The 15154-nt window shown below is 40.7% G+C and overlaps 1 protein-coding gene across 6 annotated transcripts in view; it reads left to right on the forward strand.

The window, feature by feature from the left end:
- Window positions 1-15154, forward strand: part of TRERF1 (transcriptional regulating factor 1) — a 103428-nt gene that overhangs the window by 63001 nt on the left and 25273 nt on the right. For 2 of the 6 annotated variants that reach the window (XM_014521965.2, XM_006027965.3), the window contains exons 3-7: window positions 5118-5210; window positions 8270-9922; window positions 10551-10600; window positions 11804-11954; window positions 12930-13178. In XM_014521965.2, coding sequence (XP_014377451.1) covers window positions 8516-9922; window positions 10551-10600; window positions 11804-11954; window positions 12930-13178 — 1857 coding nt within the window. In that variant the 5' untranslated portion in view covers window positions 5118-5210; window positions 8270-8515. The remainder of the gene's footprint in view (window positions 1-5117; window positions 5211-8269; window positions 9923-10550; window positions 10601-11803; window positions 11955-12929; window positions 13179-15154) is intronic. The other 4 variants (XM_006027968.3, XM_006027966.3, XM_014521966.2 and 1 more) reach the window with 4 other exon arrangements.

A 15154-nucleotide genomic window follows, 5' to 3' on the forward strand; every position in this document is an offset into this window, starting at 1 on the left:
ATCATCGAGTCCAGCCCCCTGCCCAAAGGGCAGGAAGTCAGCTGGGGTCATAGGATCCCAGCAAGATAAGCATCCAGTTTCATCTTGAAGGTGTTCAATGAAGGCGCTTGAACCACCTCTGGTGGCAGGCTGTTCCAGACCTTGGGGGCTCGGACAGTAAAGAAGTTCTTCCTTATGTCCAGCCTGAAACGATCTTGAAGTAGTTTGTGACCATTCAACCTCGTCATCCCTTGGGGCGCTCTGGTGAACAAACGTTCCCCCAGATGCTGGTGGTCACCCCTGATAAACTTGTAGGTGGCCGTCAGATCACCCCTGAGCCTGCGCTTTTTCAGGCTAAAGAGCCCCAGGGCTCTCAGCCTGTCATCGTAGGGTCTGCTTCCCTGACCTCTGATCATGCGCGTGGCTCTTCTCTGGACTCTCTCAAGCTTCTCCACATCCTTTTTGGATTGTGGAGCCCAAAACTGGACACAGTACTCCAGCTGCGGCCTCACTAAGGCCGAGTACAGGGGGAGAATGACGTCCCGGGATTTGCTTGAGAAGCATCTATGGATGCAAGCCAGCGTTTTGGTCGCTTTACTAGCTGCCGCTTCGCGCTTAAAGAAGCACTGAACCAAGAAGCATCAGTGCTTCTTGGTTCAGTGACTAGTTGGAAGAAAAATAAGGTTTTAGGCAAGTCTGCTGAGTTCCCAGCCTATTATATGTATTAAGGGTAAAGCTTCTGGTATAGTCTCAACGAAGAGGGCTGTAATACAGTTTATATAAACAGTATTCTATGAACCCAGATTAGTAAAGGATGGTTCAGGAAAAAGATAGCTCAAAGAGCTCTTCAGCATTGATCGGATGGGCCTACAGAAGAAATATGTGTGTGAAATCCTGTCTTGATCAAAAGTGATCCGACTCTTTATTAAATCCTGTCTGATCTATATGTTATTTGTCAGTTCGGGCGTACGCAACTCAAGTCCCTTCTCGATGGACTCAGTAAAGAGTTTTTGCATTTGTATTTGAAAGCAATCCAGTAACTTTATCTTCACAATTTTTATGGAGTAATATGATAAAAGCTTGAGTCATGGTGCTGAGAATTCTTTCAAGTACCTTGACATAGTAAAGCAATTTAGCTAACAACAAAGATAATCAGATTCACAGAGCAACTCTCAATTTCTTTGGGACTCAAGAAACTTTATCTCCTCTGCTCTAAATTGAGTTAGTATCCAAGTAAAATCATTAACTTCTTCTTTTTGAATAACAAAGATATTGGCCATTCTGTAGAAAGCCTAAATTAACTGGCTAAGTTTAAGGAATGTGTTTTATTTGTTGTTTAATGTCATCAAAAGAAGAGCATATTGTTTCTACATATCTTTTTTAGCAGCTTTCCTAAGACAGTCAATTTTATTTTATCCAAAAATTGGTTATAGTGAAGAAATGCTGACTTTTCTACCGACCTCAAACCTATTTTCTCCAAAAGACATAATTGGGACATTCTGGATCCCTCTGCTAAAAGGGGAAACGGGAATAGCCTATGATGTCAACAACCACATGAGGTTCCAATAGCATTTCATACTGTGCTAGAAGAAAGAGAACTGTATTGCAAAAGGATATGATTTTTTTGAAGCATTTGTGAAAATACTGAAAACTTGCCTCATTTAATAGCAACCAATATTTAAAAAATGAATAAGTGTATTGGCACCCATACACTACACTAAAATCAGACTCATCCACTCATCATTTGGCTTTCTTTCTATTCTCTCTCAGGTTGTGAATTATGTTAGCTGCCAGTGTTCTCAAGATCCACCAGAATTGGCAATTAATACTGTGTATTCTTAACATTCACTTCTAGCTTGTCTGTGAATGTACACATTTGGCCCTGGTTTTTAATGGCCTTGCTGAAAGTAGTCACTAAAATCAGATCTGAATTGAAGTGCAGTAGAGAAAAAATGTGATACAGCAGTTAGAAAGATACAATTTTAATATTCTATTGAGAAAGCAGGGAAGGTGCTGCTAGTCCTAATGGTTCAGGAAATGTTAATATTGAAATGGTTAGTGCTCTTGTGTGTCCATTTTGGCACTGATTCAAGACTTAAAATAGTAGGTCCCAGACCCTGGACCAGATTTTTTTTTTTTTTTTTTTAATTCATTGTTACTGTCAGCAGACTTGTTTCTTAACTATGTTTAGACGTATCCTCAGAGTTCTCAAATTAATTTCTGAATTCAAGAAAAGTTTAGTCCGTTACCACCTCTTTCACACCTGCTTTATTCCATGTTTTACAGTTGACCCAGTCACTTTTCATGGTAGTAGATGTTGTTTTATTCTGCTTACCCACTGTTAAGCAGGAAGTTTCATGTTCTAATAAACACAAACTAGAAATCTGAAATACCTCTGTCAGAATCCAGACATGCTTAACTACTATTTCCAGTCTAAGGAACATGCAGAGCAAACCAAGATGCACGCACATGCACACTTTCCTCCTCTTTCCCCCACCTCCCCCCTGCCTCCCTTAAATGTGCTTGTTCTTCATGCTTATGTGTTTGTAATTATGCAAGGAAAATAAAGAAGATCCATGCTGCAAGCAATTTACAGTTTTAAAATGCTGCTGCTCTGTGAGTAAAATAGTTAAAATTCCTGCATTAAGTGTACAGAGGTTATTCAGCATTGAGGCCTTTTTCTCTTGTTTCTAATGTGTGCAATTAGATATCTTAAAACAAAGAAACTGGAGCAGGCAACCTTTTATCTCTGAGCGAGCACAGCTATAAAAATGTGTAGACATTTGATTAATAAGACTGCGGAAAAAACCTGAAATTAAATGGATACAGTCTATGGATCTGATTACATTTTAAGTCACTACTATATAGAGAGCACTGAGACAGCTTAGGTCATTATTAAGTTTATGGCCCTTTAATGGGTCCACTTGTTTTCTGCAGTCAGCTGCCCTGCAGTCTTTGGTCAACTTTCCTCGTAAATTCATAGATGTTGAGTGTCTAAGCGTTTTTAAGATAGCCAGAGTAGGTGATTGTACCACTTCTGGGAAAAGTCTATTCCATAATATAGTAGAAATCATAATCTGATTGGCATACAAATTTCTTGTTTGTTATATATTGCAACTTCTTATCGCTGAATTATAATATTTAAATATATAATATTTAAAATGTATATAATATTTTAAGTTAATATTTTGCCCTAGACTTGTAGCAGGAAACAAACAGGCAACTGTAGGTGTACAGGAGTAACCTGATCTGTGGGAAAGTTCAGCAAGTGTGTTTTAAGATCCTGATTTTGGTTAAAAGTGCTGTTCTATATTTTTAATCACCTTGATGAACTACTTTCCACATCCGACCATGAAATTAGAGCATTTGGATCTAATGATTGTAAAGAGGATGGAAAATAAGGTATTTTTTGATAAGGGTCCCCAACTTTGAAATAGGGCTGTCAAACAATTTTAAAAAATTGATTGTGACTAATTTTTTTTAGTCTAATCGCTATTGCAATTTTAATCACTGCTAAAAAATCACAATAATGCATAAAAGAGCTGCCTTCGGTCTGGGGCACACCCTGACCTGAGCAGCAGTGGGTTCACCCCAGCAGCAGAGGCCATGGGCAGCCTGGGCAGGGGGCAGCTGCCCCAGCCCTGGTCCAAGGCCAGAACTTCCCTGCTTATTTGCTCAGTGAGTCCCAGGCAGTCCTGACCCGCCCTGGGCTCGCGGATGCTAGGCAGCCCTGCTGTGGCCTAGCACTGCCTGCCCCAAACCTTGGGTGCTGCCAGCGTGGCTGCTCAGGGCAGCCTGGAGGCAGTGGTGACAGCAGTGGGGCAGGGCAGTCTGGGTACAGGATCCAAAACCATGTGCACAATCAATGTGTTAAAGAAATTAACGTGTTAATTGGTTCTTGCCTTAATTGCACACATTCACTGCAATTAATTGACAGCTGTACTTTGAAATATTCCCATACTTAATCTCACCAGAATTTTTTTCTGTGGCCTGGTTCCAGGAATGACTTTTAAGGTCTTTTTGTATTTCCTTTTAAGTTTACATGCATTTGAAGAAGAAAGGACTTAGAGAATGGTGGTATTTCATTGGGTTTGGATGGGTATGTTTTTATAGTTTTTGAACTATGTTCCATGGCAGTGATTCTCAACCAGGATGCCAGAGCAAGAGCCAGGTATGAGGAGATAAATGCAGTCTCAGGCTTCTTCCTGCTTGGCTGCTGCCTGGCCCCTCTGCAGGGAAGCAAGTGCTGTAAGAAATTAGTTTGTGAAATGGGGTGCTGCTCAATTCACAAAGGTTATGAAAGTATGGCTGGAGTCAAAGGAAGGGTGCCTCAAGTCTCAGAAGGTTGTGAACCATTGGTCTAAGAATGGACAGTATTACATGGAAACCTTTTCTGGTGGTCCTCAGAACGGAATATTTACAAACCTTAGCTATGGGAGAAGGCATACTGAGAAGGGAGCTGCTATGAGTTCCTAGTCCTGTTGAAATCCATTATTGTGGACAGAACTCATCCATAGCCTTGAAGAGAGTATGTCTTTTACCAAGTAGTCCACAGAAGCTGTCTTCATTCTTGACTTTTTTTTTTCTAATAAAATAAGATTTAATAGTTCCAGTATTGTGTTCCCATTGCTAGGGTAGCTCTGTAGTGTCAGAAGTCCTAGAGATGCTTAAAGGATTTGTGGAAACACATCTGGAAAAGATGGACTGTGAAAAATCACTGATTTATAATGTAGTCTGTTCCTTGGGCAGCATTCTTTTCTTTTGAAGCCATTTGAAAGCCCTCAGCACTGATCAGGATCAGGGCCATAGATTATTACTTTTAGCAACTGAAGCTATTTTAAAAAATGCTACTGCATGAGTGGGTATTGATGATTCTAATATAAAAGTGACAGGTAAAATAAGTTTTTGTATATGCGGTGAGTTGAAAAAGTCCAGTTGGACAAAACTTGCTTTTATATTTTCCTTCCTCTGTCTTGATGACCCTTAAAGGAATGGTTTAGCTGTTTAAGCAAATGAGAGAGCTCACCTTCCACCTTAAGTTCCTATAGGTACAACTCTGTGACTTGGTAGTTGGCATTTGAACATAATAATTCAATAACCAAATTAATTCATAATAATTCATTATACTTTTCTTTCAGGTTGTCGCACAGCATTTTGTTTCTGCATGACAGCTATGGCAACACTGCACACCATCTAAAAGAGAATGATAGGCCCCACCACCTAAGCTGGAGGTAAGCTTATGAAGAGAAGGGGTTTGTGAACAAGATTTTTGCGCATACCTTTCAGAAACACTTGTGGCTCTAACTTTTCTGTGGATAGTGAGTCATATTCTCAGTTTCTACTCAAAGCTGCAGTAAATGGAGTTTGTTGGATGGTCTCACAAGAATTCTCTCTCAGAGCTACTTGCAGCTGCTCCTGGAGTAGAAAGTAACATTTGCTATCTTGGTCTTCCCCCAGGATGAGGGGGAAGGGTTTTCCCATTTAATCTATTTTTATAAATAAATCGTATGGATTTTCTGTGGCCTCTAAAATTTATTTATATAGCGATACTTTTATTATTCTTAACATTTTAAAGAACTGTTACTGCTTAACTCTCTCTCTCTTGGACACTTGGATGCACCCATTTATTGTGTCCCTAATATGTCTCCTACTTAGTGACTATCCAGAATAGTCACCTCAAAAAGCTTTAAGAAAGGAATGAAAACACAAGATGAAACAGGCTAATGCTTTTTATTAAGTACAGATGCATACCGGTTTTTTTACTCCTCACATAGTAAAGGTATCCATTTGTGGCAGGGGTGTAGGTTGTAGCCATATTGGTCTGAGGACATAGGCAGACAAGGTTCTTTGGGTAAATCTGGTATCTTTTATTAGAGCAACTCGTAGTTGGACAAATTCTTATGCAGCTGCTTCCTCAGCCTGATGGAGGGTATTTAAACCCAAAAGCTTGCTAAGAAGAATTTTTACAACTATTTGAGTTGGTCTAATAAAAGATATCAGATTTACCCAAAGAACCTTGTCTGTCTGTTTTGTGGTAGATCACACTCTCTCTTCTCCTCACTCTGTGTCTTTTATAGACGCATCCATTCACAATTCCATAGCTATTCTGGAAGGGGCATAAAACAAACATACTTTCTCTAAAAGTAGATGGTGGTCAATATGAAATATCATTTTTTTTTTTTTTATTGTTCCTTGGACGTTCTGTATAGCAGTGATTTTTTTTTCAACCTTTTTATGGACCCCTAAAATATTTTAATAGAGTTGTGGATCCCTTTGAATTGTAAATGTGGGTATTAACATACTTTTGATTATTCATGGTCATCTTTCACAGACCCCTTAGATATGGTTAGCAGACTTCCAGGGGTCTGTGGATCACAGGTTGAAAACCACTGCTGTATAGGCTTCATCTTTAGAATTTTAAATAGAAGTTTCTGAAGTGTGCCTGAAGGCTGACTGTTTGTTGTTTGAAATAAATTGTCCATCTACAGAAATCTGGTAGAGTAAATTGTGAGATTCTCTGGAGCAACATATAAATATATGGGGGAAGAAGGGTATATTTGGGGTAATTCATACCCATTAAATGCCATAATTGAAAAGGTAAGTGCAAGTGGCAGCTGATGAAAGTTTTTGAAGTAAAAATGCACGAAACTGCCTGTGTGCAAGTGCATACACACACCACCTTATTACCCTACCCCACATGTTTCTGGGACATTTCAGGCTACAGTTAGCAGGAGCATGCTAAACAGTCCATATTCGATGCAGATTCAGCCTGAATCAGGGACAGCCATTTGATTTAGTTGATTCAGATCACTATCCCTGATCTGATTTGGCTGAATCTGAAGATTCAATGCTGATTCAGAGAACTGGCGATTTGGCCATGAGCACAGCTCTAAATGTTTTTTCTACATACCTTGAGGTACCAGGTGCAGCTTATGAATGCTGAGATGCTGGGGCGGTTGGAGCAACAGGAGTGCGGGGGGTACCCCCCACATGCTTAGTGGCAAACCCGGAAGTGGACCAGAAGTACTTCTGGTCCACTTCCAGGTCTGCCAGGAAGCCTGCTGGGGGGCCTCCCCATGCCTCCTTGGCTCAGCAGTTGGCTGCAGGGGGACCCTGGGTGCCCTCCCGGACCCAGGAGGCACCAGTCTCCGAGCCGGGGGCGTAGGGGGGGGCCTCCCAGCGTGCTCCCCAGTGGACCTGAAGTGCTTCTGGTCCACATCCGGGTCTGCTGCTGAGTGTGCTGGGGAGCTTCCCATGCTCCTGTGGGAGAGGTTCCCATGCCCCAGTATTGGAGAGATTAAAGGGTCTCCTGATTCGATTTGGATTCAGAGATTCAGCCGCCAAATCGAATTCAGGACCGAAGCTTCACACAGCCCTAACAGGTGCCTGCAGCTGCTATAACCTTTATTTGCTATTTATTTACAGCTACTGGCACAGAAATTAGAATTTAGAATTTCTGTTACCCCTTGAGCATTTGGAAAAAAATAATTTTGGACAGTTTTTAATTTGTCTTCGTAATTACTGAAACTTCATACAGCAGATGAATACTTGAATCCCAAATTATGGGCATGGTTAGTAGTCACTTTTGGATTTACTGTTGTATGAACAAGCATTAGTCTTGTATATTATTTGTCACTGATATAATGTTGGGCTTTCAACCGTTGAGCAGATTTGCAGTTCTTCCTTCCACATCTCCCTGAAGATAACATGAAATAAAATTGCCCTGACACTTGTCTGATGCATTTGGAGACCTTTTTTTGTTTTGTTTTTGTTAATTTGAATCAGAATTAAACTCTATGTTATCTGTGTGTACTTTACCCCACATTGCATCTTCCCACACGTACTCTGTGCAGGCACCTTGTCGTCTCTTGCCTTATGAGACCTACTGGAGGCATCTGTGATATGCACTTGTTTGAGAGTTCAGGATTATCAAATGTATCTGTTGTTTCTGAAGAACAGAGTTGGGAACGCTAGAAATGAGATTTAACCAGAATATTTAACTACTGAGTCATACCTGTACTTGTGAGCATTGTATTTGGCCAGCTAAAACCAAGTACAACATTTATTTATTTATTTATTTATTTATTTATTTATTTTTTAAGCAAAAGCAGGAAACTGTAAAAACAGGATAATTGGAAGAGATGAAACACTCCAACTGCTATGGAGAGCCCAACGGCTGCAACTTTGCATATGATTGTCTTTCACACTGCAAGACTTGTTTTTACATCAAAGGATATGCTAAAGGTTATGTAGAAAGCAGTTGCTCACCTTATTTTCTGTTCCTCCTTAGGTGCCTGGCATACTGAACCTATTGTTCTGTTTAAGACTTGTGCTTTGGTCCTTTTATGAAGATGTGAAGCAACATCAATCTGAAATTGGAATTACAAACAGACTGGAGAGAATTTAGTCTTTGTAATGTAAATGGACAAGCTGAATAATAAGTAGTTCTATTAATTTTTTTTTCTTAGAACATCTCAGGGTTTAAAGCGGTTTTAATGGTTTTCATACCTGTAAGGTCAGGACAAATGTAACCAAAATGGGGGACCAGCAGTTGTACAAAACTAACCACACTGCCAACAGCAATGATAACTTGTACTACCAACACCACCAGGTAAACTCTCTCCCTGCTTTAAACCACAGCTACGGAACATCAATAATGGATGCTTCTCAGGCTTCCCCCCTCTCTCCACAGTATCCCCAGGATTCAAGGGACAGTATAGCTTTGACTGTAGGTTCAAAAAGCCTTGGGTCATTGGATTCATCGCGACCAACCAGTTGGACACATTCTGGTGCAGGAAACCATGTCTCAGTAAGGAACAATTTAAACAGTCAGAATGCAATGTGGAGCCCTCTAGGGCAGGGTGAATCAGCTGATGGATACCAATATCCCTACTCTCCAGCTAATGAAGTTCGATCACAGAAAATCACGAGTGGGGTTTTACATAAACTAGACTCCTTTACGCAAGTATTTGCTAACCAAAACTTAAGAATTCAAGTCAACAACATGACTCAGGTCTTGCATGCTCCGTCTTCAGTGATGGATAATGTCAATGACAGCGCATTGAGACAACTGCTGTCTCAAAAGTCTAGCATTGAGCAACAGCCTGCAACTTCCACTGTGCAAAGATACCAACAAGTGCCACAGCAAGTACATCAGAGTTTTGCAAGCCCACAGCAAAAGCAACAAATGCAAGTCATGCAGCACCCACAGCAGTTGTATTATGATTACCAGCAACACCTCTCCCAAATGCAGATGCATTCTGCAGTTCAGCCAGGCCAGCCACATGTGCAACAATTGCAGTCCCAGCAGCTGTTACCACAACATTTACAGCATTTACAGCAGAGCCAATATTACCTGCAACAGCAACCACAGCAAGGACAGCAGCGGTTTTCAATACAAGAAATGCAGCAGGGGCAGCAACTAAGTCGGCAGCAGCAGCAAAGGCAGTGTCCAATGCAAATAGCACAGTATTATCAAACGCAACCTGCTATGCAGCAGTTGCAGCCACAGCAGCAGATGGACTTGCAGCTGCCTTATCACAGGGATCCTGACCCAAAGACTCTGCATGAAGCACACCAGTATTCCCAGGATCAGTCTCATCCTGTACAGCTTATACAGTTGGGAGCAGTGCCTCAGTATTGCTACCAAGATCCACAGCAGCAGTATAGGCATTTGTATTCACAGAGCTTACTACAACAACAGGAGCAGCAACAAGAAGACGACACAAGTCAGGAAAAGCAGTATCAAAGTGACAACAGGTCTCAAGCTCTGATGAACTCCCATATTAGCCTCTCGGCACCAGAGGTAATCGAGGATCCCACAGAGCAGGAAATTAATTCAGTCAATAATACTCTTCCTCATCGAACTCTGTTACCACCATCAGGTGGCCATCTAAATAGCAAAGGGGCTCCGCAAGAATCTCCCACTGCCATTTGGCCTCAGGTATGTAATGTTTTAGATTTCCATTCACAGGGTTCTTTTCTGAAAAATCATTGTGCACAAGCAAAACAGTAACAGGAGATTTGATGGCTAGGGCATAAGCGAAGTGGTTTGTTTTAAGAAATTGCTGAAATCTCTCTTGCCTTGATCTGATTTGGCTCTAGGCTGGGTTGTTAGTGACAAGTGTCTGTGACCTCACTAATAATAATAATAATTAACAAAAAATCAGCGTCTAATGGACGTGTACTCCCACTACAGGAAAAATGCTGCCACCTTTGGCTTGAATTTTCCATCTTCCTGGCAACCTCCTTAAAAATTCCAGGGATTGAATGGATGTGAAGACCCAACTACCCCCAGGCACCAAACAGTTATCCCTTTAGATCAGAACTCAGTGGCATATTAGCAGGTCTGTGTATGGAAGCTGGCACTAGCAGTGCTCAAAGGCATATATATCTATTTTCTGGGTAGCTGTAGAATTACATTCTCTAGGAGTATCAGGTCAGGGCCTTCACCAAAATCAAATGAAAAATGTAAATTGTTTTAATAATGATAATAGTAATAATCTGTGAAATTCTTCTATATGTTAGTATAACTTGAACAATATTTTTCTTTTCTTTTTCCCCTGTGATAGCAGATGCAACTGTCAGATGGCAGACTGCAACCACTGTCCCCTGAGCAAAGGTATCATGAGTTTGATATAGAGTTGTTAGTTGGGGAAGTTGTTTTATGGTTAAAGATAAATTAATTTGGCAAATAAAAAAAATAAGCGTTATTGGTCCTGGAAACTATTCTGTGATACCATGGAAGTTTTATGCACTGTGGATATCAAATTGTGTAGTTTATGGCAACAAAATTAATTTATTTTGGAGCACTGTATTTTAAAAAATGAGTGAAAGTAAGGGAGTTTTCACGTATGCAGGGGATGAATAGCATGTAGATTTCCAACTGGCAGGAAAAAAATGTTCAGAATCTGGGGTGGGGGGGCGTTGGTTTTTTTTCTCAAGCTCCATCTGTACCATGGTAAGATCCATCTTCTACCAAACTCATTTGCCACATTTAGGGGCACCCATATTGTAATGCTTTTTTAGTGCTAGCACAGATGGGGAAACATGGGTCTTAAAGAGACATATTTCTTGTCCTAGGCCAGGGACTCTCAGGCTTTTCTATATTGTGGGCCATATATTAAAAATAGATTCTGGGTCCTGTTTGCCACCTGTTCTCCTATCCAGTTTGGAACTTGCTCAGATCAATTTGAGCCTGTATGTATTTGAATACATATCCTGGGTACTATAATTACCTTCCGATAGAAGACCTTTATGATCTTTTACAAGGTACTGCAGCCCTGGGGTGCCCTGCGATCCTTTTAAGGATTTTGCAGGGTGCCACACAATATTAGCACCGTTCCGTGTACAGACACCTACACACGATTCACAAGATAAACCCAGAGAGATTAATTAGGAATCCATGGCGTCAAAAATATTTTTGATTTGTTGTGGTCTTTCTGAGTTTCATAGTAGCTAGGGTCAGGAGGGACCTGAACAGATCATCTAGCCTGACCCCCTGCCATAGGCAGGAATGAATGCTGGGTTCACAAGACCCCAGATAGGTGATCGTCCAACCTCCTCTTTGTATCCAAAGAATTGCTCTTAATATTCTTCCATAATTAAGCAATCTGTGTAAGCTGAGATCTGGCATTTTCCAAGGGGTGTCTTGAGTCTACGGGTGCCTCTAAGACTCAAAAGATTGAGAACTACTGATCTATTACAATTGCATTACATTGGTAAATAGCTTTGAAATTCTCAGATTAAAGACCCTATGTGTAATGAAACATGCCTGATGTCTGGGAAACTAATTTATCCTTTTTGCCTTCTTTTTCAAAAATAGTGACCAGAACAGAGGATTGTTTCCTGAGAGAGCCAATACAAAGAACAAGCTAACATGCTCAATATGCTTGAAGGAATTTAAGAGTTTACCAGCCCTAAATGGTCACATGAGGTCACATGGGGGAGTAAGAGCCTCTCCGAGCTTTAAACAGGTAGGAATTTGTTACACTTCAATATTTTCCTCTCCATTTCTTTCATGTTGATGTTTGCCGCTTGCTTTGCTTTGCTGTCAAAAGAGTGGGTTTGCCCCAGTTTCTTAAATTTTTTTTAGTTTACAGCAGTAGAAGTATATATAGTTATGCTTATATATAGGCCAAAATCCTTGTTTAAAGGTGACCGGAAAAGAAGAACACCTGTTTGTGCCATTTTTTTTACTTCTAATGTACAAAAAGGCCTGCTAGTTTGAGTTTTTAAAACTATTAGCTGCATTAGAAATATCAGAATGTCAGGTCTTATTTTCCATTCTACCAGTTGGATAACTTAATACGTGTATATTGTAAACATTCCAGGCCTTAACTGAAATAAACAGGAGTGTTGAATTTTTGGCAAGTTTTTGCCCAAATGTTTTAGTTATGCAGGTATTAACGAAAGGCAAACCAACCTTGAATATTAGTTGCTCTGAATAAAAAGTAACTTTCCTCTTGATCAGGTTGTTGTATTCTCTTAGTATTGCTGATGGAATAATCCTGCTAGTTCTTTAGGTTTCCAGAGTCTCCCAAATTACATAAGATCTGAATAGGGAACTAATGTATATATAATTATATATTTTTTTAATAGAGAGAGAGATCTCTATAGATATTTATTGGAGGAAAAAAGTGTTTACCTTCTTGGTGCATCACAGAGAGGCAATAAAAAGGGCACAGGCTAATTTGCCCCTTTGCAGATCATCTTTAAAAGAAGCGTTATACAAGTGTTCATCTCTGAGGCCCAATTTTGTGTAAACTCATAATTCTTTAGCTGATATTATTCAGGAAAGACACGTAACCTGGGAAGCAGTGCCATGGTTTGTTTGCACCAGGGCTGCTTTGTTCCAGGGCACAGCAAACATTTCCATCCTTCTCCTGTAGTCAGTAAATCTGGCAGACCCCTATTTGGCTGAGGCTGAAAGCCTTTAATTGTCTGTGCAGGAGGAAAGCGAGAAACCACTACAGCAGCAACCGCCTAAAGAGGTGGATAGCCTCGCGCCCATCGTCATGCCTGTTTCTGTCCCTGTAAAGCTTCTGTCGCCTGAGCCCAGCACGCAGCCCACTACCAACAGTACCACAGTCAAAGACAAGCCTGCCAACTCTGTATCAGATGATGAGATGCCAGTTCTCGTGAAGATGACTTACTCTCCGCCGTGCAGTCCAAAAGTGGCCAATCCCTGCTCATCTTCTGTGAGTGCTGCCCTTCCTGCCACTATTTGTGCTGTGGTGCTTATTAAATCCCTTTGCTTTTAGTTCAGTTCATTTTTAAATATCTATATTCTAGGGTATTTTAATAAATTTTACCCTAGTGCATCACAGAACTATATACCTATAGTATACAGTTAATAATTCATCTTCCGTCAGTCATGGAAATAGTAATTTCATCCTTTCTACAGCATTAATGCTCAGAAATAAACCATTTGAAATCTGAGCACAATACTTTCCTGTGCTCCTAAAACAAAGGGATTTATTCTATTTCATTGTTTTTCCTTCTTGTGCTGCTTTTCTTTTTATGTTGTTGCTTGAGTGCAGCAGTTTAATTTTCTTTCTGTTTGAGTAAAAGATATTTGTATTTCTTATCTGCTTTAGATAACATAGAACTGTACAATAATAACTAGAGCTATATACTCTAATAAGCAACTGTGCAGAGCTTGTCTGGTCACTGAGATTCACAATGGAATTTTTTTTTCTTATGCATATATGTGAGCTGCATGTTAAAACACCAGAAATTCCTTAAATCTCAAAGGAAAAGTAGTAGTGGTTAATGCTTTAGTTTAACACAGAAACTTGAAATTGCTGGACAGTGTGACCTGAAGGGCACTTTAAATCTGAAAGTTTGTCTGTTCTATCTCCCAGCTATATACATGGTCAAGTAAAAGATGCCTCACCTCCCAAACCTTGCTACTCTCATATTCCCGCACCTTCACAGTTGTAACAATATTATTTCATGATGGTGATAAGCATGTTGGAAATAAGTAAAGGCAAAAAAACATCAGTGGGAATCAAACATATTCTCAAATGTTTTATTGAATGCTTAGCAAACAATTTAGTTTGCTATGTTTTTCAAAGTAGCAATGGTAGAAATGGTTCTGTCTTTATTCCCTGTGAACTCGCAGTGTAACTGCAAAGAGTATAAAGAGGAAAATGAATTGGGAAATGTGAATAGTAAATACTACTGAAGTGATTCTACCTTATTTACTCAAATCCAAGATGAAATTTTTTTCCCCCTCGTTGTGGGGGAGGGAATGGGATCATCTTGGATTCAAATACAAGGCCTTGAAGGGGCTGGATCTGCTGTCTGGTTGGGGTGGCTCATGCAGCAGGGGGGAGCGGGGCATGTGGTGGAGTGAGACTGTAGTGTGGGGGAGAGGAAGCAAGGAGGAGACCACATGATGTGCAGCTCTAGGGGGATTATGGTGGGGTGGAAAGGGTAGCATGTAGAGTGTGGCATGCAGGAGAGATTGCACCAGCTGAAGGGGAGCTGCTCTGGCTCTGATCCCAACTTGGGCCAAGGGCTAGAGTGTTTGCTGCTACTGAGCTGGGGCTGGAGCTGCTGTGTGCACTGTCTCGTGGGCCAGAACTGAAAGCAGAGCTGCTGCAAGTAACTGGGAGGAAGGAACAAGCAGCAGAGGAGGCAGGTGGGGGGGGGGTAGTAAGTACTGTGGGAGCAAGCGATGTAGGGGCTAGGGGTTAGGCTGCCTGTCCCCTTGTTGCTGCTTTCCCTGTCACTTGTTCTTCTGCCATTGCTTTTCCCCCTGCAATGGTGATGGGGATGAAATGAAGGCAATTAAGGCGACTCCAATAATAAGATTCTGTACATGGAAAATTACAAATTTGTTAATGTTTTAATGTATAAAGCTAATTATTGGGGGGCTATTTTATATTTGAAGTTGTTTTGGATTCTGGTAAATATGGTAATTGGGCATCTTTGAGGACAGAAGTTGGAATAGAATCTGATTCTAAGTCTAAGAAAGATCAGTTAGACATCTAACTGGCCAGTGCTAGATTCTAGTCAGCCAGTATATGTGTATGGTCCTGTCTCTTGCACAAGCAAATTATGCATGTACAGTTGGGCACACAAAATTTATACCAGCACCCCAAGGTGATTCGACAAACAACAGTAGCTGGAGCATATCCAAGTGCTAGGGAGTGGCTGTCTGATGCTC

The sequence above is a fragment of the Alligator sinensis genome, unplaced genomic scaffold (genome assembly GCF_000455745.1).
Source record: "Alligator sinensis unplaced genomic scaffold, ASM45574v1 scaffold633_1, whole genome shotgun sequence".
In the NCBI taxonomy this organism is placed as follows: Eukaryota; Metazoa; Chordata; order Crocodylia; family Alligatoridae; genus Alligator; species Alligator sinensis.